The sequence below is a fragment of the Chaetodon trifascialis genome, chromosome 12, assembly GCF_039877785.1.
Source record: "Chaetodon trifascialis isolate fChaTrf1 chromosome 12, fChaTrf1.hap1, whole genome shotgun sequence".
Lineage (NCBI taxonomy): Eukaryota > Metazoa > Chordata > Actinopteri > Chaetodontiformes > Chaetodontidae > Chaetodon > Chaetodon trifascialis.
The window spans coordinates 4507047-4533984 of NC_092067.1; the positions used below are offsets into that span (position 1 = coordinate 4507047).

General features: G+C 42.5%; 1 protein-coding gene across 1 annotated transcript in view; it reads right to left on the reverse strand.

Moving 5' to 3' along the window:
- The window catches only part of fer1l6 (fer-1 like family member 6), a 32044-nt gene extending 5553 nt beyond the window's left edge, over nt 1-26491 (reverse strand). The window contains exons 1-34 of the mRNA XM_070975734.1: nt 26297-26491; nt 24268-24353; nt 22896-23007; nt 22590-22644; nt 21371-21502; nt 21149-21211; nt 20922-21000; nt 20479-20632; nt 19607-19793; nt 18318-18419; nt 18089-18179; nt 17723-17840; nt 17395-17629; nt 15717-15825; nt 15283-15535; nt 10737-10857; nt 10309-10409; nt 8955-9057; nt 8170-8289; nt 7904-8056; nt 7650-7821; nt 7192-7316; nt 6148-6282; nt 5866-6015; nt 5657-5764; nt 4929-4991; nt 4387-4485; nt 3470-3695; nt 3133-3263; nt 2901-3023; nt 2771-2816; nt 1031-1075; nt 500-594; nt 78-206 (exon numbers count right to left, since the gene is read on the reverse strand). Coding sequence (XP_070831835.1) covers nt 78-206; nt 500-594; nt 1031-1075; nt 2771-2816; nt 2901-3023; nt 3133-3263; nt 3470-3695; nt 4387-4485; nt 4929-4991; nt 5657-5764; nt 5866-6015; nt 6148-6282; nt 7192-7316; nt 7650-7821; nt 7904-8056; nt 8170-8289; nt 8955-9057; nt 10309-10409; nt 10737-10857; nt 15283-15535; nt 15717-15825; nt 17395-17629; nt 17723-17840; nt 18089-18179; nt 18318-18419; nt 19607-19793; nt 20479-20632; nt 20922-21000; nt 21149-21211; nt 21371-21502; nt 22590-22644; nt 22896-23007; nt 24268-24353; nt 26297-26331 — 4056 coding nt within the window. The 5' untranslated portion in view covers nt 26332-26491. The remainder of the gene's footprint in view (nt 1-77; nt 207-499; nt 595-1030; nt 1076-2770; nt 2817-2900; nt 3024-3132; nt 3264-3469; nt 3696-4386; nt 4486-4928; nt 4992-5656; nt 5765-5865; nt 6016-6147; nt 6283-7191; nt 7317-7649; nt 7822-7903; nt 8057-8169; nt 8290-8954; nt 9058-10308; nt 10410-10736; nt 10858-15282; nt 15536-15716; nt 15826-17394; nt 17630-17722; nt 17841-18088; nt 18180-18317; nt 18420-19606; nt 19794-20478; nt 20633-20921; nt 21001-21148; nt 21212-21370; nt 21503-22589; nt 22645-22895; nt 23008-24267; nt 24354-26296) is intronic.
- Between the last annotated feature and the right edge of the window lie 447 nt (nt 26492-26938).

Below are 26938 nucleotides of genomic sequence, written 5' to 3' on the forward strand. Positions count from 1 at the left end.
CATAGTGGATTAGATCAATCGTGAAGATATGATCCCAAGGTAGCACCCACAGAGGACATTCAACCTATTTATCTCACCTTAAATTTGCCAACAAATCTCTCCTCAGTAGCCCCCTCTTCCTCATTGGCTTTCCCTCTAAAGAGCTCATATGTGTTCACCCAGTCGTCAAAAGGCCCGAACTCTGCCTCCAGCTCTTTGTTGTACAGCTGTGGAGAGAAACTGTCAGCAGTGAGCATTTCTCTTTCTGACATACATATCAATGCCAAGATATATTGTGTGATTTGTAAAAAGTAAATTAATTATAGCAAAGATTTGTAAGATTTCTTTTCCCTATGATGGTGGAAATAGTCAGTTCATGCTGGATGGAAAATCACACTGTCCACTCAGATCATAGCTGTCCAACCATTTTTAAATTCATCACATGCAGTGTGAGTTTGCAAAAACATACCAGGTTTGATCATAAAAAAAAGTTTGTGCACAGTGTTTGTGAAGTGATTACCTTAAGTGTGGCTAATCTAGGATTCAGACCAAGGTTTGGCTCCAAGGTTCCTTTTGCTTTTTGTTTTTTCTTCTTGTCTCCCTCTGAGGGGCTGACTGATGAAACAAAGACATATTTTCAGTCATTAACACTGACACAGAGCACTTTGGCATGGATGTAAGGAGGAAGCAAAAACATTTAAATGCATTGTTATGACAGTGGTTTACAGCAGCCAACATAAAAAACTCCAAGTCATGAGTGATGTTTGTAATTTAACATTCCCCTCATCTCCACCAGAGAAACACTTCAGACACTGCCAGAAATCTTTCAGTTCTGTTCCTCTGAATCATAAAGAATACCATATTAATCCATCTAAGATCAAATCAAAGGCCACTGCTGCTTATAGCATGCCAAAAAGCAGAAGCTGGAGGGTTACAGTGGTAGCTTGAAGTGACAGAACCACACATCCAGTACATACACAGTGTAACACTAAACTATCTCAACAACGGTGCTGTCTATGTATAGGGTTGAACCTCAGAAACCAGTCCTTACCCAAGGAGTCTATTCCATCGCTGAGCAAACTCTGGTAAGGCAAAGCTGCAATGCACAACAACATGTGTGTGGGTCAGGGGAAAAATGATAGACTAATCCTTTCTAAGAGCAGTTTATTCACAATATTCATAACAGACTTAAACTGATAGCATCAGCAGTGAAACTAAAATGCACAATTTTGCTAATCACAATTACTAATAATTGATAATGTTCTCTAACGTGCAGTTGAATTCTTTACTCGTATCAGCTTGACATACACTTAATTTCGAATCAGTGAAAGTGACGTGTGGCCCTGCAATCGGCTGGCGACCGGTTCAGGTTGTACCCCGCCTCTTGCCCATTGTAGCTGGGATAGGCTCCAGCCCCCCGCAACCCCGAAAGGGATAGGCGGTATAGATAATGGATGGATGGATGGAAAGTGACGTGTGTGCAGAGTTTCCAGTTGGTACTGGTCCACGTGTCCTGGAAGACATGCTGGAAGGCCTAACCAACAGGAACAGAACAGGACCAAACGTCGTCTTCTTCATGAAGCTGCACACCACAACCAGCATCTAGTCAGGAGGGGAACCTGTACTACTCTTCATGGGGGTTTATAGGTAATGGTTCACTGGTATTGGTTGCATACACTTTGAACCAGCAGAAACAAGCTGCTTTCAGGTTGATATGGCAAACTCGCTAGCAAACAGTTGCTTTTTCACCCATCAAGCGATTACAAAGCTGACCACCTGCAGAATATACTGCAAGTCCAGCATTCTCTGTCTTTTAGCATTGTTTTGGTCTCAGCAACTTCTGAGGGTAATGTTTGGCTCCTTAATTGCTAAAAGCTCCACTATGCTCACCAGCTTGCCTCTGAGTCTGCCTGCTGTAGTGTAGTAGTGTAGTGCAGGTAGTGTAAAGTGGATTTTTAGTACTTGTTCAATGAAAACAGCTGCCTGCAATAAGCACACTGAAACAAAACAGTTATGTTGTGGGACAGAGAGCTTTACACAATGATCTTAAACTCACTTTCTCAGGCTTTTTCGGTGTTGTACCTTAACAAAGCAGCATGCCTTGACTTTTGTTGTGACTCTTTGTCTCTTCATTGTCCTTTATAAATTCTAATGTTAATGTTTTCATACAACTAGTACAGCTTAAAATAGTACTTAGCAAACAGCATTTTGTGTTATGAGACATCTATCAGATCACTATGTTTGCAAAGTCATCATAATGCATGAGTGATCCTAGAGAGATTTTCAAGCAACACATGCCAATGTTTTCAAATTCATCCACTATGAAGACAGCTTTTGAGAAAAATCTCATGGTCTCTTTGTGTGGACAGGGGGTCAAATTAGAGAGAAAATAAGTCTTGAGATTTTGCCAAGTTAGGGTGCACATTTTTGTTTTTGTTCTTACCATAAATGGGGCACTTGGGCTGCTTATGTTTCCTCATGTTCCCAGAAGTAGTGTACACAAAACTATTGGGACACTTAAACTATTGGCCCGAATGTTTTGGAATTCAGGACCACTGCATAGAGTCAGTGGAAATGAAGTTAAAGAGGAAGACCTTAATGTTGGTCATATTAATGGCAACAAGTGTTAGATAAAGTGATAAATATTATCGTAGATTTTTGTCTTTCAGGCTTGAGTCGCATAACAGTAGACAGGGAACCAGTCCATATGGATATGGACCTTTGACACTGAGTTCAGAGTAAGTTCAACATGGCTGACGGAGGTCTAATGTCACGTGACAGGCATTCTTACCTTTTCCAAAGACCTGGGGGCATGAAGAGCCGTCCTGCTGTCTGGCCTGGAACAAAAATACATGTTCGTGTTTCTATTTTCAAAAAGTATTTTTGAATCTTTGGTAAGAAAACTCAACAATCACAGCTACCTGTTTCTCGACAGAAGCATAGTATTTGGACCACCAGTCAATGACACACTCTGCTGATTCATCAGCGATCGTCCGCCTCCTTCGCTTGGTGGAATGCCTGTGAGTGCTCTTTGTCTTGCTGTCCTGGATTTAAAATATGCACACGTGCAAAGAATATTCAGAATGTGGATCATGTGATCCACGAGAACATGAAGTATCCACGAGTTATTTATGTAGTTATATACGCAGTAACTTTCACCTTTTTCTTCCTAGATTCTTGCTTAGGTGTGGGTGGGGGTGGAGCTTCATCCTCCACAGTGATCAGGAAATCCTGATTTGTTACTGCTGCAGTTGCACTGGTCTCTTCAGTGTGCTGGGACAGTTCTATTGGTCAAGAGACAAAGATAAATCTTCCCATGGGACAAGAACAAGCTCAAACAAGCCCAAGTCTACTGATCTGAAGGACTGATGAATCATCCTTGTATCCTGTGTCACCATCATTTTCCAATTATTCTGATAAGAATGTTATCAATAATACCAGTAATGTACATAGAAAATGTGTTTGCTACAGACATACACACATTTATTACCCTTGGTGCTTTGTGGCTCTGGTGTCAGGGCAGGTCCAGGGGTGTGTGTGTCCTTGGGAGGTTTGTGTGTCTGTATGGAACCAGGCAGGGCTGGAGGTGGAACGTATTTGAAGGTCTTGAGGTTGTTGATAATGCGGTTTCCAACCAGCGTGCTACGACCAAAGGCCCGCCAATCGACAACAGTGATACTCAAAGGAGGATGGAGGTGTTCATTCTCTGGTAACTCCTAAAGGACAATAGAATAGAGTCGGACTTGTTATCAAAATATATTCCATGAATTATCCAATAAATGTACTGATTCCTTGGGCAGACTTGATCCAGGCATGCTCTGGTTATGCAGTACATTACACAGCCAAAAGTATGTGGACACCTGACCATTGCACCCTTGATTGTATGACTGTTGAATATCACATTCCAAACCATGGGAATTAACATGCTCTATATTAGTTTACCAACAGAGTTTGGAACCTGGCTGCAGGGATTTGTTCCCATTCAGACACAAGAGCATGAGTGAGGTCCAACGCCGATGTTAGGTGATAATGTTTGCCTCACAGTCAGCATTCCAGTTCATCCCAAAGGTGTTGGATGGGGTTGAGGTCAGAGCTCTGTGCAGGCCGGCTAAGGTTTTCCACACCAAACTGGAAAGCATCCCTTTATGGACCTGGCTTTGTCCACAGGGACATTGTCATGATGAAACAAAAAAGGGCCTTCCCCAAACTGCTGCCACAAAGTTGGAAGCACAGTATTATTGAAATATCATTACATGTGGACAGGTGTGACTGGACTCATTTGGCTATGTAGTGTCTGCAGACCAATCGGCTACCTGGACTCCCCAGTAATAAGATTTACTGTATTGAGAATGTTTCGCCACGCTATACTTAAGTTATGATTCACTATAACTTCTGTATTGGTCTTACCAACTCTATGGCATCAACCAGCATGCTGAAGTTTGGGTAGGACTTGTACTTCTGAATAACGGATGAACGCAATGTTTTACCAGCACACTCTATAAACACCTAGAGAAAGAGAGAAGGGCTATATTATTTAATTTTCCATCAGTTTTTCATTATTTCACATTCAGTGTTTCACATTCTCCAGGTCCTCTCTTTCCTCTAATGTGTAAAAATCCTGAAATCAGGATCCTGTTTCCCAGGTGTAATGGATCCCTCTTGTTTCACGCTGTGCAGATTGTAAAGCCCCTTGAGCCAAATTTGTGGTTTGTGATATTAGGCTTCATCAATGATATTGTCTTGCAGTGAGAAAGAAGCACATACAACATGCTTTAGAGGAAGATACAAAGAAGTTTTACCACTGTGTAACCCAAATTCTCTAAATGTATGAAGTTTTGTGTGTGATGATACCAGGAGTCAGTAGCTACAGTGTGTGTGTGTGTGTGTGTGTGTGTGTGTGTGTGTGTGTGTGTGTGTGTGTGTGTGTGTGTGTGTGTGTGTGTGTGTACCTGTGGGCGATCAACCGACAGGAGCTGAACTTTCTTCAGCTCCCTCAGACCCCAGAATAACACCTGGTGGAGAGACATACAGACACACAAAGGCTAGTTGAAGCTAAGTGCTTGGGTTGGATTATTTGGTCAAAAGTTTGTTTGTTATATTGAAAGAAAAAAGAAATGACCATTTCCATTTCATCACAGTGCAAACTTTGTACCTCTGACCTGTCAGCTATTTCTCTCCTAAAATGGCAGTGGAAGTGGAGTGTGCGAGTCATGCTGTTGTTCATTTTCAGCATTCATTATAGATACTGTCATAAAATCAGAATCATCCATCCATCCATACACCCTGAACTGGTCACCAGTCGATCGCAGGACAACATATACAGATGAACAACCATTCATGCTCACACTCACACCTAAGGACAATTTAGAGTCACCAATCAACCTAATGAGCATGTTTTTGGTCTGTGGGAGGAAGCCGGAGTGCCCGGAGAGAACCCACGCATGCACGGGAAGAACATGCAAACTTCACACAGAAAGGCCCGACCCGGGAATCGAACCTGCGACCTTCTTGCTGTGAGGCACGTGCACTACCTGCTGCCCCACCGTGCAGTCCTAGTTAGTTACCAAATGGAACAAAAAAAACTTCTACAAGAAAAAGTCTTTGAAAAACAGGGTCACAGATATATAGTTTCAATTTTTAAAAAGACTAAATAATGCCCTAAAACACACAGCCAAACCTCCAGCCTGTAGGTGCTGAGAACAGGTCTGATGTTGGCAGGAACCGTGTAGATGCCTCCTTCCTCTTCCTCTAACACTGGCACACTCTGCTCTCCAGACTCTGGGACCTACACACACATTCATCACATTGATAGTTCATAGTGCTTCATGCTGCATCCCGCATCATCATGATTGAAACTGAATGCTTATTGAAATGTCAGTGACTGACTTGCAGCAGTTCAAATGCAGCCAGCAGGTCTCCTCCTGACTGGCTGCCACAGTGCAGCGGGCTGTATTGCAGAGTTGGAGGTGTGTAAGGGTCAGAGGACAAGCGAACCTCAGGTACTGCTACTGTGGTTCCGAGATACTCCGCCTTACCCTGTGCACAGCAGGGGACCACGTAACATCAGGGAGAGGAGGTCAGAGTCAGCAGCTAGCAGCTGAGTATCTATAACAGTGATTAAACCATTGCTTGATTAATCTATCTATCGTTCTATCTATATTGTGTTACCAGTGCGTCGTCATCGTACACCTCAATGAGAATGCGTGGTGGCTCCTGCTGGATGTGCTGCAGATCTCCGCCCAGCAGCAGGTGGCTCATCAGCAAACACTGATTCCATGTCGGACTGAGAGTCTGACTGATCACCTGATAGCAGCGCGCGCGCGTGCACACACACACACACACACACACACACACACACACACACACACACACACACACACACACACACACACACACACACAACAAATTAGACCTGGAGACCAGCTCAGGAGACACTAACTATTCACAGTAAGAACAATTACAGTGCACAGTATAACTCACTGAAGGTCCTCGCCCGGTTCACCATAACTTTACACCCTCTGCCTTACAGGTCATTACTTGCTTCCATTCCAGCAAGGTAGGCTGCTTATAATCACTTATTATAATATATTATTGTTATTATACTTATATTATTTACAAAGCCAATGACACTATCCAGGAAAATAAACCACTAAGTCAGTTTCACTTTTAATTATGAAATTATTATTAAATGTATGTATGTGTGTGTGTGTGTGTGTGTGTGTGTGTGTGTGTGTGTGTGTGTGTGTGTGTGTGTGTGTGAATTTTCAGTCATTAAGACGTGTACTTTAAATCTAAATAAGGTGCCAGAGCACATAAAAGCAACATAATGGAGCTTGTCTATATCCAAAAAAAAAAAAAAAAAAGAACAAAAACTACAAGTCTGAACTAAGCCCCCAATGTCTTCAAACCCTACAAACAAAGCCTGACTCTACTCATCAAACATACAAACTCATGCTTGTTTTCTGTGACGTTAGCTCCTGGTAGCAGTACATATGTAAACACGTATGAAATCCTGGCTGTTTTTTCATTGGTTCACTGTAATTCCAAAGCAAAAATGCTAGCACACTGCTAACAAGACCATTATTTCACTACTAATCATGTGCAGCTGACTAACAACACATTCAGACAGAACACACACACACACACACACACACACACACACACACACACACACACACACACACACACACACACACACACACACACACATACATTGGTGGTTTGGCTGTGTGACAGATAGGTGACTCGAGCAAAAGGGTCAGACAGGCCTGAGTTGTCTGCAGCGATGAGACCACGAGCCTGATACATGTGACACCTCAGCTGGAACTGATGCTGCTCTGGAGACACAAACACACACACACACACACACACACACACACACACACACACACACACACACACACACACACACACACACGATAGAACATGTAGTTTACTTTAAAGCATCAGTTTACCCTCATCACCAAAACATGTTTTTTTAATTACCACTAGTGGTACAACAAAACGGTTAGAAATGCTTTAGTTGACATTGACCTCCAGTCTTCTCTGTGTCTAGTTGTTGGTCAAAAAGAAGACAAAAACAGTGAGCATTTGCAATGTGTGAATTTCAAAGACAAATGCCAAAGGTCACCACAGAAAGACAAGGATGAAATAATGTGTGTGTCTGTCACCTGTGCTGAGCAGGTATTCAGGAGGGCTGCTGGCATCAGCGCCCCCTGTGGCTGGACTGAACCCAGCAGGTAGGTTATCCAGCATGTGGCTGGAGTCTGAACAGGTTCCATACCACAGATACACATCCAGCTTCGCTTGGACTGACAAACCTACAACACGCTTCCCTGGAGGCTACACACATACAAACACACATGTATGCATCATTGAAAAGTACTTTTTTTACATTTTATGTTCTGTGTCCGTGTGCATTTACCTTTAGAAACAGTGTTATTATCTTGCCACAGTGGACTCCTCTGGCCTCTCGGCTGCTGGAGAACAGCAGGTCTCTGGCTCGGACCCGAGCATATGCAACACGCTTGTTGTTGCTTAGCAACCACACAAAGATGTCAGGCACTGTGTGCTGGGGCTGAAGTGTGTGGAGCCATGCAGGTGTGTATCGGAAAAGGTAGCATGTACAAGGTAAATAAAGAAAACATGTTTTACACAAAAATTGACTTAATCTAAAAAAAAAATCTGTACCTCCTCCACGAGAAAGTGTAGTTTGTGTGTGAGTTTCGTTGCATCCTGCAGCATTTCTTTCACACCACCAGCTTTTCTCTTCCTCTCTCCCAAGGACTGGGCCTCTCCTATCATACTCTCCTGCAACACACACACACACACACACACACACACACACACACACACACACACACACACACACACAGCGCGCGCGCACACACACACACACACACGTTTTGATGATGCATCATTCCTACAAATCATTGCACAAATACTCTGTTTGTTAGGCTTAATGTAACACATTCTATATGAACTGCTGACTTAAAAAAACACCCACACCTCCCACCTAAAGGCCATTATTCGTCCTACATATGGAGCATTTTTGTAAACATCACAAAAAAGCCTGTTTCTACCAATGAAACAGGATTCTGATTTCTATTTTGGTCGAGGGTTGTAGCTTAATAAAAAAAGCACCTGACCTTTTGAAAGATTAAAAAGCCTGGGGCTTGTGTCACTGATTTTTAACAAAATGGACAGACAATTTCTCATAATTTATCTATTTTTCATGGTTCTTAGGGTATGTTGGCACAACAAACAAACAAACCTTAACCCACTCAAAAATCTCTTGTCGCAGCAAAATGTTTGACATTCAGTATTTTTAGGACCTAAAGGAACTGTTTGTGGAAAGTGGCTAAGGCAGACAGTGAGATTCACCCAAGGCTTCAGGGCAAAGACTGAGAATTCTGAGCACTGCTTATATCTAAGGAGGTATTTTCAGTGTGTGCGTGTTTTTCACATTTTCCCACCAGTTCCTGTTTACACATGGTGAGGCGTTTCTTGTCCAGCTGTGTCAGGTAGCTTGACTTTAGCTCCGTCTTCAGCCTGACTTCTGCTGCGGCTATGAAACTCCTGCAGAAAAACAGAGCACATATCCGTGCTGTTGTTATTTTGGTGAGGGCATTTTCTGTGACCTAACATCAAGTGACGCTCATCAGATGAGAAGAAGCAGCTGGTGATACGATGTATCATGTCTGTCTGCACTCTCCCATGGACAGCAGTTGAGTTATGGTGGAATTACAGTTGTGCGTCACAGTGTATAGCATCATTGTTAACTTTCAGTTCAGCATCAGATTTCACCCATTGACACCACTATAACATTAAAAAGAAGTGTCGCACATTATCAGGCTGTTTCATGATTTAATTATATACTCTGCAGGGACTGTGTTTACATTCTTTCATTCACCCTGTCACATACAGTGAGCATGGGATGGTTTGGCGCTTCATAGAATAGGCTCATGCTGTCTGGTTATTAATAGCTGGAGTGACTGTGTTTACATTGTTCCCTTCACTTTATGATAGAGAGCAATGATAGCTCTGTAGTTTACAGAGCAGAGTTGAGATGACTAAAACTTTTTTCACATTAAGGTTGTTTCATGTTGAATTGGACACTTGCAGGAGCTGACAAAGTGCTTGTTAGCTACAACATAGCTACATACACAATATATGTAGCCAATAATAATAATCATAATAGTGATAATGACAATAATAATAATAATTATTATTATGCTTAGATCATCTTGCTTTCATGCAGTGTCGCATGATCAGTGAATCAGGTGTTAAATTCATCAGTTTTGCTCCATTATTCAAACTGACACAGGGTGTTATTTACATTGGGAATGGTGACATAAAAAAATTATATTGATATGAATTGATGCTTTTTGTCTGGAAGAATATCACACATCAACTGCCATCTACAGGTATATGTTTTAAATGGTAAGTCACAGCACCAGCGCTGATGTTGGTCTGAAATGTACTTAGCAGGAATACTCTTAATTTTAACCACTCAAGGTGTTTCAGCAGGATTTCACCACATTATGTCCTTTAAAAATCAAAACACTACCCTGAGATCCTGGACAGTCGAGTGCTGTTGTATACAGCAGATTTGTCAACAGAATTTCTGGCATGGACCAGCTCCTGGCCTAATTTAATGCAGGTTAGATGATTACGTTACAAAGTTTGAGAACGATTGGATTCTTATGTTTCTCAGTTATGGGTTGATTATTATTATTATCATTATTTACAAAGAAATAGCATATTAAGCAATACCAAGCAAGACTTTCCCACCACTGTTGCAATGGGACACAAACATGCTCTGAATACCTGGCATCCATACAGAATTCTTTGAGGACGGTTATAAGCATGTGCTCTGCCCCTAGATCTGACTTCCTGTGTAGCTCGGCGGCACTGGCTACTCCTTCCTCCTAAAAGACAATAAATAAATGTATTTTTTTTGTTTTGTTTCGTTTTTTGTTTTACATGGATGTCCATGGAAACTGCTTATAGTGTTAACGGCAGGTTTTTAAAACCCAGAACCTATAATGACTCTTCACATCAGGTTTTCACATCAGGAATTTAAAACTGTAATGTTTTAAATTCCTGAATACACTATGAAGATGCACAGTTTCATAGTTCTGTCAAATCAGACATAATGGAGCAAGAGAACACATCAGTTTTTGGAATTCTGATAAAATGCAAGTAGTGAAAATAACATGATCTAAGTGTGTATCTGTATGTGTGTGTGTACATACAAAGAGAATAGCTATATGCTCCAGCATATTAGAGTTGTACAGTCGGTAAGTTCTGTCCTCCCAGTGACTCAGCACATTAATACATGGCTTCTGCTTCTCCAGGGGCAGATACATGAAGTGCCTAAATGTACACACGTATGCAAATGCACAGTTATCCACACAATGGACTGGGAGATGATAGTCGATGATGAAGAGCAACATACTACAGCCAGGAAAATGGTCCCGTTCACAAGAACTAAAGACACAATGATTATATCACTGACCATCTTACAACAAGCTGAGGAAAGGGAGCAAAACCTTTCTTTCTCCTACTGGTAATGACTACATGTAAAAAGGTAGAAATAGCTAGTACATCCAATAATATCTCCTCCTTGAACTGCCACCTTATCGTGGTGGAGGAGTTTGAGTACCCGAATGATCCTAGAGGCTATGTTGTCCGGGGCTTAATGCCCCTGGTAGGGTCTCCCAAGGCAAACAGGTTCTAGGTGACGGGTCAGACTAAGAGCAGTTCAAGAAGCCCCTTATGAAAGAAATTAAAGCAAGGAAGCGTACGTCGCCCGGATTGGCGTCACCGGGGCCCCGCCCTGGAGCCAGGCCTGGGGTTGGGGCTCGCAGGCGAGCGCCTGGTGGCCGGGTCTTTGCCCACGGGACCCGGCCGGGCACAGCCCGAAGGAGCGACGTGGGCCCGCCTTCCCGTAGGCCCACCACCCGCAGGAAGGATCAGAAGGGGCCGGTGCTATGTGGAATGGGTAGCAGTCGTGGGCGGGGGCCCCGACGACCCAAATCCTGGACAACGACTCTGGCTATGGGGACATGGAATGTCACCTCACTGTGGGGGAAAGAGCCTGAGCTAGTGCGGGAGGTTGAGCGGTACCGGCTAGAGATAGTCGGGCTCACCTCCACGCACAGTCTGGGCTCGGGAACCCAACTCCTTGAGAGAGGCTGGACTCTCTTCTACTCTGGAGTTGCCCGCGGTGAGAGGCGGCGAGCTGGTGTGGGCTTGCTTATAGCCCCCCAGCTCAGCCGCCATGTGTTGGAGTTCTCCCCGCTGAGCGAGAGGGTCGCTTCCCTGCGCCTTCGGGTTGGGGATAGGTCTCTCACTATTGTTTCGGCCTACGGGCCGAACAGTAGCGTAGAGTACCCGGCCTTCTTGGAGTCCCTGGGAGGGGTACTGGAAAGTGCTCCAACCGGGGACTCCATTGTTCTGCTGGGAGACTTCAATGCTCACGTGGGCGGCGACAGTGACACCTGGAGGGGAGTGATTGGGAGGAACGGCCTCCCCGATCTGAACCCGAGTGGTGTTCTGTTATTGGATTTCTGTGCTAGTCACAGTTTGTCCATAACGAACACCATGTTCGAGCATAAGGGTGTCCATCAGTGCACGTGGCACCAGGACACCCTAGGCCGGAGGTCAATGATCGACTTTGTAGTCGTATCATCTGACCTTCGGCGGTATGTCTTGGACACTCGGGTAAAGAGAGGGGCTGAGCTGTCAACTGATCACCACCTGGTGGTGAGTTGGATTCGCTGGCAGGGGAAGAAGCGGGACAGACTTGGCAGACCCAAACGTACCGTGAGGGTCTGTTGGGAACGTCTGGCGGAACCCGCTGTCAGGGAAGTTTTCAACTCCCACCTCCGGGAGAGCTTCAACCAGATCCCGAGGGAGGTTGGAGACATTGAGTCCGAATGGACCATGTTCTCCACTTCCATTGTTGATGCAGCCGTCCATAGCTGTGGCCGTAAAGTCGGCGGTGCCTGTCGTGGCGGCAACCCCCGAACCCGGTGGTGGACACCGGAAGTAAGGGATGCCGTCAAGCTGAAGAAGGAGTCCTATCGGGCCTGGTTGGCTCATAGGACTCCTGAGGCAGCTGATGGGTACCGGCAGACCAAGCGTGCGGCAGCTCGGGCGGTTGTAGAAGCAAAAACTCGGGTCTGGGAGGAGTTCGGGGAGGCCATGGAGGAGGACTACCGGTTGGCCTCGAGGAAATTCTGGCAAACCGTTCGGCGCCTCAGGAGGGGGAAGCAGCTTTCTGTCAACACTGTTTACAGTGGAGGTGGGGAGCTGTTGACCTCGACTGGGGATATTGTCGGGCGGTGGAAGGAATACTTCGAGGATCTCCTCAATCCCTCTGTCATGTCTTCCGTAGAGGAAGCAGAGACTGGGGACTTGGAGGTCGATTCATTCATCACCGGGGCTGAAGTCACTGAGGCAGTTCGCAAGCTCCTCGATGGCAGAGCGCCGGGGGTGGATGAGATCCGCCCTGAGTACCTCAAGTCTCTGGATGTTGTAGGACTGTCTTGGTTGACACGCCTCTGCAGCATCGCGTGGCAGACGGGGACAGTGCCTCTGGACTGGCAGACTGGGGTGGTGGTCCCTCTTTTTAAAAAGGGGGACCGGAGGGTGTGTTCCAACTATCGGGGGATCACACTCCTCAGCCTCCCTGGTAAAGTCTATTCCAGGGTACTGGAGAGGAGAATCCGGCCGATAGTCGAACCCCGGATTCAAGAGGAACAATGCGGTTTTCGTCCTGGCCGTGGAACACTGGACCAGCTCTATACCCTCCGCAGGGTGCTTGAGGGTTCATGGGAGTTTGCCCAAACAGTCCACATGTGCTTCGTGGACTTGGAGAAGGCATTCGACCGTGTCCCTCGCGTCATTCTGTGGGAGGTGCTCCAGGAGTATGGGGTTGGAGGCCCTCTATTGAGGGCTGTACAGTCCCTGTACAACCGGAGCAGGAGCTTGGTCCGCATTGCCGGCAGTAAGTCGGACCTGTTCCCAGTGCATGTTGGACTCCGGCAGGGCTGCCCTATGTCACCGGTTCTGTTCATCATTTTTATGGACAGGATTTCTAGGCGCAGCCAGGGGCCGGAGGGGGTTCGGTTCGGGGGCCGGCAGATTTCGTCTCTGCTTTTCGCGGATGATGTTGTCTTGTTGGCTTCCTCGGGCCAGGACCTTCAGCATGCGCTGGGGCGGTTCGCAGCCGAGTGTGAAGCAGCTGGGATGAGAGTTAGCACCTCCAAGTCCGAGGCCATGGTTCTCGACCGGAAAAAGGTGGCTTGCTCCCTTCAGGTTGGAGGAGAGTTCCTGCCTCAAGTGGAGGAGTTTAAGTATCTTGGGATCCTGTTCACGAGTGAGGGAAGGATGGAACGTGAGATTGACAGGCGGATCGGTGCAGCGGCTGCAGTAATGCGGTCGCTGTATCGGTCTGTCGTGGTAAAGAAGGAGCTGAGCCGAAAGGCGAAGCTCTCGATTTACCGGTCAATCTACGTTCCTACCCTCACCTATGGTCATGAACTTTGGGTCATGACCGAAAGAACGAGGTCCCGGATACAAGCGGCTGAAATGAGTTTCCTCCGCAGGGTGGCGGAGCGCTCCCTTAGAGATAGGGTGAGGAGCTCTGTCACCCGGGAGGAGCTCAGAGTAGAGTCGCTGCTCCTCCGCATCGAGAGGAGTCAGCTGAGGTGGCTCGGGCATCTCTATCGGATGCCCCCTGGACGCCTCCCTAGGGAGGTGTTCCAGGCATGTCCCACCGGGAGGAGGCCCCGGGGAAGACCCAGGACACGCTGGGGTGACTACGTCACTCGGCTGGCCTGGGAACGCCTCGGGATCCCCCCGGAAGAGTTGGAGGAAGTGTCCGGGGAGAGGGAAGTCTGGACGTCCCTGCTCAGACTGCTCCCCCCGCAACCCGGCCCCGGATAAGCGGAAGATAATGGATGGATGGATGGATCCAATAATATTAAACATTTAGATTTAATTTCAAGCAGCAGTCATGTAATCTCATTTATTACATTCTGGAGTAATTTGAATTGAAACTCAAAGCAAGACAATGCAACATTTGGAAGACTATAATAATACAATCTTCCTCTTACAAATGAAAGTTGAATTCATAAGCTAGGCACTCTTTCTCAGTTTAATACATTAAGGAGTTTTGCTGCTGTAGCCTTATTTGTTCTGTATGACCAGGGGCTTATGGTGGCTCATGTTAGCAAGCTTTAAAAATTACTAGTGTAACTAACACTACTGATTGGTTTTGCTGACTTTCTCTGCTTGTACTACAGTTGAGTGATCCACACTGTTCATGTTGCATAGCAGCATCATTTGACATCTATATTTTATATTTTTTAGGTATACATTTTAATGTTTTTTTCAATATTTGACAAAACTCATCTTAGCTTCACTAGCTTTCAACCATGTATCTCTCTCTCTGTAGAGAGATTAAAAAGTCAGGAAAACGCTGGTTTGAGTATACTCCATCTGCTGGGGAAGATGCCTGGAAAAAGTTAGCAAGTAGACCTTGAGTTAAGATATTTTTTGTTAAAATACTGTTTCCAAAGTCAAGAATGTACTGTCACACACAGTAATTTAGTAATTAAAGTAAAAACTGACTTCAAAGATTGTTAGAAAATCAGGTGAAATTCAGTGTGTCATTATGGGTAATTGCCACACAGTGGTGACTTTTCTGGAAATGTTACAAAGTGTTGCCCTAATGAAACATCTGTTAAGGCTCAGCAGAGCATCAAGAATCAAGCAACAGTGTGATTCAACCTGTTTCCTTCAACAATGAGTGGTTTTTCTGGAGGCGTGGTGGACTTAGAGGTCAAGGTGGTGTCCTGAGGGTCTCTGGTTAGGAGGGGGTAAGATGGGGAGATAGGTGAGGAGCTGAGAGGAGAGGAGCCAAATATGTCACTGCTGTCTGGGACGTCCAGCCCTTTTCTGGGACTTCTCCTCCGACTGAAGGCAGGACTAGGGGCACTGCTGCTGGCCTGGCCTGTGGGCTCCAAGACATTACCATAGTTGCCTGAGGAAGGAAACAAAAGAAGAGGGATTTTTTATGTATCAACAGCCACATTAATACAAAACAAAAAAACAGAACAGGAAAATAATACAACTAAATAAGGAGTAATGTGTGAGGTGCTTCTACCAAAAGCAACACTTGTAAGGCTGATGAGAGAAAAAACATGAGCGGGTTGGTGACTCACCCAGGGAAAACTCAAAGCTGATGGGCCTGTCTCCAATTTTCCTGTCAATCATGGTGGCTTCAAACAACGCCCCAAACAGCAGAAATCTCTCCTTGTCGTCTTCATCCAGCTGGGCACAGAAACAGACACTTACTCATTTATCCGTTTGTCAAATAGACTTTCCATGTCATAATGTCAGGCACTTCTATGACCTGATGATTATCTTTGTCAGTGGATAAAGACCCCACCTGGTGTGTGCAATCTTCCATTTGGGAAAGCTGAAACCATTAACTTTGCCTTAGTGTATTACAGCACAGTGCTACACAGCATGAGGAAGGCTTGCCAATGTTATTTTCAGTATATCAACATATCTATCATAGTCACAGCACTTTATTTTATTGTTGCAAGCAGGAACAAAATTTCAAACTAATTTGAAACTTTATTTGTCCACATGGGTAATAGTGGGCTGCAACTAGGGATTATGCTTTGTAGAACCTTGATAAAACCTCTAGCAGTTTAAATCAGTTTACTTTTGAACAATTAATCTCTCTGTTTGGAAAATATTGTGCTCATTTGAGATTCAACCTCAACTTTGAAACATTCTGAAAACAAAAGAACTCAGATATCATATTGTTCATGTCTGGTATGAGGAGCTTCTAAGCTAAGCTAAGCTACTTCTACTAAACAGCTTTTCAAAACAGCTTTCTATGATTTTGTGTTCTTTTATTTCCATTTAGGTTGAAACAAACAAAACACTACTAATATTGTTATTCATATTTAATTATCAAGGAAAACTGGCACTAAGCAAAAACTGACAACAAAGAACTTTTTTTCCAGATTTCAAAAGCACAATAAAACTGTGGTCAAAATGTATTCATGGAGAAATATGTGACAAAAAATTTGTGATCTTACACGTTATTGCTGTCTTTTGAAATTTTTGCTATCTCTGTTGGTTATGGGACCCTCAACCTGTATATTGCTGTGGTCCCATGAGATGTCTCCAAATGTTATCTATAGCAAAGGCTATCGTGTGATGTGTTTGCTGCAAAGAAACATCAAACTGAACGCCAGCTGAATAAAGACTTTACTCTGAAAATTGGCTCCAAAATGTGCCAAGGCTTGAAGCCAATGATGAGCGCCTTGAAATGTGGTGCAAGATATGTTGTTCACATCCACAGCTAACAGACAAAACAGGTGCATTTTACACAAGCTTAAAGAATTTCAATCATCTATTATTTAATAAATATGAAAAGAGTACGGAGCGCAGAAATGTGGCACAAGCTACTACAAATAAGAAAGGTCCATTCGTCAACTTTGCTAAATGGTCAAAGAAGTTGAATGAAGGACAATGGAAAGCTCTGTGTGATGATCATGTCATGAGGCTAAACACACATGCCTTTGTCTTCTGCCTTATTGAAGCAGTTGGGAGTGAATGCCGGAGAAGTGAAAGGGGAACATAGATATCAGAGAGTGTTCAGAGTGTACAAACATTCATTCGGGAGTTAAGAGTAAAGTCTACCTTGCCTTTACACCTCAGTGATTTCACCTTGTGTTTTTTTTTTTTTTTTTGTCAGAATATTAGGAAAGTGTCAAGAATTCATATTTTTTCCTTAAAAAATTCTCATAGTAGAGAGCGTACCACTGAATGGCTTCACCTGTGCACAACTATGTTACCACAAAGAAAACTCCTTGTTCTTACCACAGGAGAAGATTCCACAGGCAGGACTTCTGGTGCGACAGCTTTTCCTTTGTCATCATCAGCAGCTCCTCCTGCTGCTACTCCTGCTCCTCCTCCTACAGGAGCCTTGCCATCCTTCCCTCCCGCTTTTCCTGCTTTAGTGTCCTTCACAGGTTTGACTATTCTGATAAGTTTGGACTCTGAACCCGACCCTCCTGATAGGATCTCCACTGCCAGCTCCATGTAGACCCGACCCCTGACATCAGCAACAATTTGACAGCTTAATCATGGTAAATTGTAGTTAATTAATCTATCAGTATTTGAAGAACCATCATCTTTTCATAATGACCTGTAGGACACGCCCTCTCCAATGCCCTCATTAAGCTCCACTGTGTCATCACCCAATGAAAAGTTTCGGGCAGAGCCATACAGGTTAATCCAAGCAGGACCAAAAGTTGGTAAAAACCCTGGAGAAAGAAAAAGAAAACAAGATGGAGAGGGAATGTGCAGGACAAGCGACAGTCACCATGAGCCAGCCAGCAATTCCTGCAATGATTCTTCTCACCTGGATTATGGCTGCCATCTTTCCTCACTTCCTTCCTCAGATCCCTACACATATTTTTTCCTTTGCCTAAACTCTTTCCCCTTCTGTCTCACCTTCCCCTCCTTCATGACCTTATCTCTGCTCCCATTCCCTCTCTTCAACTCTCCTTACCTCTGTCACCATCCTGTTCATTGGAGATGCGTCTCAAGTCGAAGTAATGGGTTCCAATGGCAACATCACTCATGCTTCCCTCATCCCAGACCTATGAGGCAAGAGAGGCCAGACTCCTGTGATATTTATGTATGTATGTTATGTAGAATAGAATTGTATATTTAAGTTGTGTAAATCATGGTAAAAGCAGCATAAAATCAGTCATTCCCCTCACACATAATATTCAGACCTGGAGCTTCAGTCTCTGACACAGGGGAGGAAACATCTCTGTGAAGACAATCTGCTCATTCCACACCGGGTCTGCTGTGGACTTTTGGGTGGATGTGCGACCCTGAGAGGCAAAGTAACATAACATAAAACAACTTGCGCTGAATTCAGTGAGTCAGTAGCAAGTACACGTAGCTATTTTATGTTTTGTCATTTGGTGTCTCTGGCTTGGACATTCAGGGCTGTACCACTGATTTTTTTTTCTTTAGCTTAACTTTTTTTTAGCTTTAGCTTTTATGTAAGTGAAGGAAATGGAGGCAAGACCAATCAGAGAGGGTCTCCAGGAAAATACATGGAAATACTGGCTGACAGGTCTCTTGACTGATGGGATTACCAGACGCTCGCTGAGAAAGTCTGTCAGTGTAAGGAAAAAAATGGTGTATATGAAGATTTTAAAATAATGGGGTTGAAGCTGAAGCAGTGGTACAAACATCATCTGATGCTGAGCCATGAAAACAAGCTCTGTAAATGTTTGTATGAGTTCCAAGTTATGTGATGATATGAGCAGAGCATAAGTCCCAGAACATACAGCTAATGTGGTTTGCATTGGACTATTAGCCAGTTAAACTGTTCTAGCTCTACGTCAGTGTCAGCAATAATGAACATATTGAGGGCCTTCAAGCGGTGGCCGAATAATTGCCAGAAACTGCCTCACCCGTTTTACAATAGAAAAAAGAGGTGCCATTGTCATTGTTCTGTCCTCCTCACACTGTTGATTGATTGAATTATGAAAGTTTACTTACTTTGAGTGTTTAGCAGCTTTCAACTCTAATTTGAAGAAGATTTAAGGATTTTCTATCATGTAAGCCCATTAATAATGTTAGTATGTATCATGATACAATGCTCATTTTGGTTTGAGACATTAAATTGGCTGGAATATTCATGCACAGATTATATCAAATCCAAACCCTTCCTTTTCCCATTTTTTAAGCAATGTGCAACCCTCACAAAAAATGCCTGGACAGGTTTAAAGGTTTTTTGATGGAATAGAATCTGGGCTCAGCCCCTGCTGGTTAACGGTCAAATCAACAAGTTCATCTTTCCTCAGGACAAAGCAGTAGTGATGACATTTGGCCTATAATATTTATAAAGAGCACACCTACCAATTTTAAAAACTGACATGTTTGCAACCAAAAATCTTGTTTTTTCTACAAATGCATCTGCAATTAATCTAAACATTAAGTTAAAACATTATTTTAACTTATTTAAGTTAAAATAATGTTTTCTGATAATAGTTGACATTCATCCTACCACTTGTTTGAAAAAGCTGACCACTACATATGGGTCTATGAGTGCTGTGTTGTCTCCAATGAAGGCCTTGGTGACATTGGCCATGATGCTGGAGTTGTTCCGTGGGAGGCCCTCAGCTCGATACACCTTCACACAGAAACGAGCCCAGGGTCGCTCAGAAGGAAAACCTTCTGGAATTAGCAGGTTCCTGAAGAGGAGGACATCACAGCAACACATACATTTCAACTGAGCCAGAACTGATCCATTCAGCCTTTTAAACAACCAGGTTTATCAGCAACAGAACTACAACTCCAAGACTGCAATATTCATCTAATGTTGGAGCATGGCAAAAGGTCACAGGGTCACCAAAATAACTAGGAACCATCCTCTGGGAGAGTTCCCAAAAAATGTTTTCTGTGCTTCCAAGGTTGATTTATCAAATGTTATCTAAAAATACCAAAATGTCATCTGCATATAATGAGGTGCAATGATCTTGGCTATAAACTGAAATTAGGGAGGAGAAGTAAACATGCTGGTGGAACAAGAGAAAAAGTATGATTGAAAATGTACAACATTCTCCTTGGAGAATATTTAATATTGGATAATATTCAATTTTCTACATGTCTGTTGCACCAATATTCATCTCTTCAAATTATAGCCAGATGTAAAATATTTTGTATCTTTGGAGATTTTTAGTTTTCAGGTTGTAATTCTCTTGCAGGGTTTAAGAGGTGACACCACACAGTTTGATGCTGAATGCCATTATGCTACCTGCACAGCTACTATCACATCATACCTCTCACATATGATTCCTGTGTCTGTAACCTTTCTAACTGGTCAAATAACACAAAAGTACTGCAAGACAACAATTAGAAAAAAGATGGGTATCATACTTGTCTATCTGCTCCTCAGTACTTGCTTTTGGTCCTGGCTGCATGGCGTCTCCCTTTGCTGAGACACTGATGTCACACTTCACATACCCTTTGACACCAGTGCTAATGTCACCAGGATTGGTCAGCATTGCCCACTTATTGACGAACTGGTGACCTGAGGGAGCAAGAAAGAGACAGAAGGGTGACCACATGGTGGAAAATGAATTTAGAAGTGAAGTTATAATTGCTGTGCCTTTGTGCAAAGCATTTCCCAAACTACTCAAGTAGAAGTGATAGGTGGCAACTGATAGAGGACTGTCCTGGTGGTTTTTACACCACACTTATAGGTAATGTAGGTTGTACTTATGATGATGATATATATATACAAAGAGGTGAAGCTTGATTGAAACTTGTGAGGACTTCTCTTGGTAAATTAAGGGCCTTGTCAGAAAGAGGTGAACTACCTGGCTGTTTGTAGACTGTCCACACATCCAGCTTAAAGGACCCAATACAGAAACTCCTCAGCATTTTAGAGTGCATCACCTAGAGTAAGGAATATACACAAAGAGACAGAACTCAAGCTTGATACTCGCAGCCTAAAGCTACAAGACCACCAGAGTGAAAAATTGACAATTATTGCATTTCTTTGAAATTTTTCTATGAAATGTTCTTTTGCAGTTTTTTTACTCACCGTGAGCTTGATGACTTTGTCGAAGAACACTTCTTTGTGAGCAAAGAAGTCAAACACAAAATACTGATGGAAAGAAAAGAGGGAGAGAATAAAAGACAATGAAGCACAAAGGTTTAAAAAAATTAACCACTGACTGTGAGACTGAGAACTTGATTATTTGAATGGGGTCTCTCAGATAACTCGAATCACTTTTTTTTGCAGGTCTTACTAATTTATTTTCACCTCATTGTAAAAGGGAGCATTGGTTCCTTCTTTGACTGAAGTCTGTTTCTTCTCATCTCCGATCTCAATCACCACACTGGGGTCGATGTTCTCTCCTACCAGCTGCCTGGCCTCTGTGATGTTAATGGAAATCTATGAGAAGGACAAAAAGTTACATGCCTTTTTACCATTATATCCTGTCTTTTGTATTGATCTCATTATAGTGTGCAGGTGTGCTGTTTTGTCATTTTCTATTTTTGTCTTTATGCTTTAAAATATTTTTTTTTCTTTTTTCTTTCTTTCCCCCTAAAAATAAGATACATTTCAGTTCATTAGATTAAACATTTCTATTATATATCAAAACCTAAAACTGCCTTTATACTGACCTGCTACCCTAACTTGCTGGAACAATTCCTATAGTAGATGAATTCCAACACACATTTTCTTTACCTGCCACACTGATGTGCAGAGAGAATATCAAGGAAACTATTAGAACTGTCTCACTTTCAGTGGAGTTAAGTCCTGGTTGGATTTGTAGCTGTTTGCTGTCTAACGCAAAGGAAACAAATGGTTCTTGGAATAATGTATTTAATAACCAACCATATTCAAACCTGAAACTGACCTCAGCACTGGACATAATATCTGGCACTGACCTTTATACCTAACCTGCAATGCTTTTTTGAATAAGAAAAGATTATTAGTCCTAAAACAATAAAGAAATGTCTTAGAAATGTCACAGAAATCATTAAATTGAGCTTTCCTCACATTTGTACACATTCTGTTACAACGTTAATTTTATGTTTTACAACAAATTATGATTAAACTGTTTGTTTTCCTCAAAAAAAAAAGCATTGCTTCTTCTGTTTCTTCTTTTTGCAAGATAAACACTGCAAGTTCTTAAGATTAGAAGGTTCTATTTGTATTTGACCTGTTCCATAGAGTTCCATTACAAATTTGATAAGGTTTTGATGTTGTATATTTAGTATAGTTCAAGTCATGTATAAAATAGATTTGTCCCACATATAATTTTTGCTATTTGGAATACTAAAAATGCTGAATCTTAGTACCTCAAAACCGCTCAGAATGCAGATGGAATCTTATTATTCCAAGATGGCAATTTTTCTCTCATGTTACTACTGTTACTGGTCCATGTTCCCTTGAGAATTCCTTAAATTTAATCCTACATTAGCAGTATGTAATGTATTAAATAACAGTCCATAATTGCTCTATATGTTGTTACCTGAAAGCTCTGTGGTTTCCCTTCACTGTCCTGGATGCGAGTTTTCAGTTTGGCCCTGTGAAAGTTTTGCTGTACAGGTAAGTGTCTCAATCTGATTATTCATAGAGTAATACAGAAATAGTGCTGAACAAACAGTTCACAAACAGAACACTCACTCAGTGCTTTAGCACCAAGTTGAAAGTAAACTAGACACACAGGTGACAGGACACATAAATGCTTTGGGAGAGAATTCTAACTGTTTTCAGTCAGTCAGTTTCTGCTCCCAAATACTGTATGCAACAGTTATGGAGTGTGAATACTTCATACCTTTTATTATTTGGTATTATTCTGGTTATGACTGCAGAGCTTCCAGGCTGATTGTCTGGGTTTTCTCCCTCCAGCATGGGAGACACTTCAGAAGGCACCTTCACCTCAGTGTCTGCACACACACACACACACACACACACACACACACACACACACACACACACACACACACACACACACACACACACACACACACACACATGTTTGCATCACTTCAGAGGACATTACATTGACTTTAATTCATTTCCTGGAGATGTACCTGAAACTTACAACAAGTCTTCAGTTAATGATTTATTTTATGGGGAATTGCATTTTGTCCCCATAAGGAAGGTGAGTCTGCACAATGTGACTGTGTGAACATATATGTCCCCACAACATGAGCAATGCTCGTCTACACATCACACAATTACAATTACACGCTCACACTCACACCTAAGGACAATTTTAGAGTCACCAATCAACCTAATGAGCATGTTTTTGGTCTGTGGGAGGAAGCCGGAGTGCCCGGAGAGAACCCACACATGCACGGGAAGAACATGCAAACTTCACACAGAAAGGCCCTGCCCGACCTGGGGATCGAACCCTTGCTGTGAGGCACGTGCACTACCTGCTGCCCCACCGTGCTGCACTGTACAACCACATAGCATCAAATTAAATCATGAATCAGAACAATTTTTTTCATACAGAAGAGGTCAGGACCTTACTTTTAATCTGCTTAGACCCAACAGCTCACCCATGAGCAAGCACTTTGATGAAAAAGTAGCCAAGACAAACAAAATCAGACACCAGATACAAATTCTATCAAACACGAATCTACTACTACTAGAGGAAGAGGTCAGTGAGGTTTCTCAATGCATGATTACTAGTCTTCGCAAACTGTGCGAGGTTTTGGTTGTCAGCCATATTTTACCCTATACGTAGTAGCAGCACTAGCATGAGTGGATTTTGGTGTCTGAAAATAAAGTTCTACTTTAAAAATTTATTTTGGAGTATTCAGTAATATGTAGATGTGAGCCCATACTGATTCATCCCACTCTTACATCCTATTGGATGCAGAAACATTTCAAACCACAGAAGAAATCCATCTTTAAATCATCTCATGGGACCTGTTAGCACACAAGACACTGTGATGAGTGATGTTCTGTGTTGTCCTTGAAAACCTAAATTAAACATAGTTAGCCTTCTATTAGTATGTGTACCAGTATTCAACAGATGACTGTTTGACAAGGGTTAGTCTCACCAAGAGTGATTTGGCAGGAGAAATTACTCTATAGTACACTGTAGATACAAGAAAGATGGTGTGTGTGTGTGTGTGTGTGTGTGTGTGTGTGTGTGTGTGTGTGTGTGTGTGTGTTTATTTTCCAGGCCTTACCCACAGCTCCCTTGTTTGCCAGGACCAAGTCTGTGTTGACTTTCTTCTTCTTCTTTACTTTCAGGCCAAACATCATCTTGGCCTTTCTGCTCAGAGGAGGAAGACTTTCAATCAGTCAGATCTTATTTTCAGTCTGATTTGCTACAAATGACCTTCATATATAACTACAGTGCACTGAAATGAAACAATGAGTATGAGGTTAAAGTCTTGATTCAGCTGTAAATGTGTTCAAGGGCTTATATATTCATACTGGGTGGATAATGTAGTTTAATGCATCATCCCCTAATTCGAGGACAATGAGTTTTTATTGGCCAAACAGTGAAATGAAAGTGGAGTGTCACCTGGCATCAATCAAACATAGTATGATTATTACTGGCTGAACATCAGACTTCTAGGAAGAAAGCCCATACAACGAGGTAAAGATGGCTGCAGTACAGGCCTCGTGGTTCCAAGTGTCTGTTCTCGCTGTCAGTCACACAGTCATTGACGTATCCCAAATATTTAGTATGTTAGCTATCAAAGCTAATACAGCATAGCGCTAGTACTGACGTGTTCTGGATTCATTTGATAACTTCCATTGTCATGTGACTGAGTTGTCCCATTTACTTTTCTTTTTTATTTTCAGGAGCTATTTCTGCTGCATAGAATCTGCCCTGTAGTCTGTCTGTTTCCTCATGCCTGAAATGTGTGTTGTGATCTGCACATCATCATCATCATCAAAAGAAAAAGAGAGAGAAAAAAAGAAACTAGCAAAGAAAGAGAAAGACCGCAGTTAAAAGCTGAACAGAAAAAAAAAAAAACCCAAAAAACAGTCGATAAAATCTTCCTGGAAGAGGTAATAAATACCGCCAACTAACAGCAGAACAGAAAACAGCTGAACTGGTCTTTCTCTTCTTCACTGTTACATGTACAAAGATGAATGAAGCATCGGTGAATCAGTGGTGCTTTACTGAAGTATGAATATCAAACTGTGAAAATACAAAAAAAAGAGTAAATCTTAGGTTTAATATTTGTTAGTATACATTACATAATAGCATGGATGTTAATGTACATTACATCTGTGCAAATATCTTGTGCAATATTCCATCCATTGTCTATACCCGACTATCCCTTTCCGGGGTTGCAGGGGGAGGGATCGAACCGGCGACCTTCTTGCTGTGAGGTACACGCACTACCTGCTGTCCCACCTTACCGCCTTGTATATATATATATATATATATATATATATATATATATATATATATATGTGTGTGTGTGTGTGTGTGTGTGTGTGTGTGTGTGTGTGTGTGTGTGTGTGTGTATATACACACACACACACGCACACACACATTTCTACTGTGTTATCTGTCATTGTTGTTTTATTGTTGTAGTTGGTCTGCAATGGATGATTATTATCATTGTGGATTCATCTGAAGACCTGAAAAGTCAGTAATAATTACAACAAAAGTAATCATTTCATTTTCCCCTCATAGGTAGGTTTTTATCCAAATGTATCATTTCTCATTTTGATTTCATTTTTATCTTTTTTTTCTTCTTCTGGGATTTGTTCATGTATATAATGAAGCAACTCTGCAGCTAAAATTAATGTGTCCAGTATGTAACTCACTTTGCCAGATTCAGACTCTCTGGAATGATTTGATCTATGAATGGCTCCAGTAAGCATCTTAAGTTTGATTTTTCCCCAAAATAGCCTTCAACATGTTGTAAAAGGAAATTCATAATTCATTGTATAAAAATCACTTGAAGTGTTCTTTCTAAAATAGCTGCCTTAAATATGCACACTGTAACTCATGGAAGTCCTTGTAAAATGTGAGAGGTGCTATAAACCATAATCTAATTAATGTGAGAGTATTTTTTACACATTCTTCATCTTCCTCCACCATCAGTTTCCAAAAAAAGAAATATCCTAACTGAAATGCTACGTGTAAAAACTGACATAAAATAACAATATTTTATGCATTTATGTGACAACAGAGCCTACAGTCAAAATGTTCAAAAAACAAAAATACTTTACAATGAAAGTGCTCACCGCTGCTGGGTTGCAGGACTGTCTGAATGATCCATTCTGCTTCAGTCCAGAAAGTTTTCTTTTTCTAATAACAGGCACCAGGAGGGTTCAGATCCTTCAGTTTATGTCTGAAACTAACTTCCACAACAACTCACATCTGGCTGCTGTTCTGCCCTTTGAGTGCTTAAGGATTTCAGAGGATTTGTAACCTCCTCTCTCTCTGCTTATTCCTCTCTCGACAAAGCTGAATAATACACATGCTATCAAACACCTGTTTTCAGGATTAGTGGCCTTGGCCAATTTCCACTGGAGAGTTATCCAGTCAGATCTCTGCTCAGCATAATTTGCTCACTGTTTACAGCCCTTCCTTCACTAGAAGTGCCTTTATCATTTGACATGACTGCACTGCACTCCACACCTGCCTCCTCATGCCCACCTAAATAAACTTGATCTGGCCTTCGCCTTACATGTCTCTGAATGTGTGGCACAAACCTGACAGTCCAGCTCAGCTCCCATGTCCTTGTTCTAAAGAAAATATTTTGATCTTATTTCTCTCACTGTTTAACTTGCTGTGGTTCCAGTGTTGGTTTGTGGTTTTGGTTGGCCTTGTTCTATTTAAAAGCTATTCACATGTTCTCTTAAGAGGATTTGAACTTAGCAGTG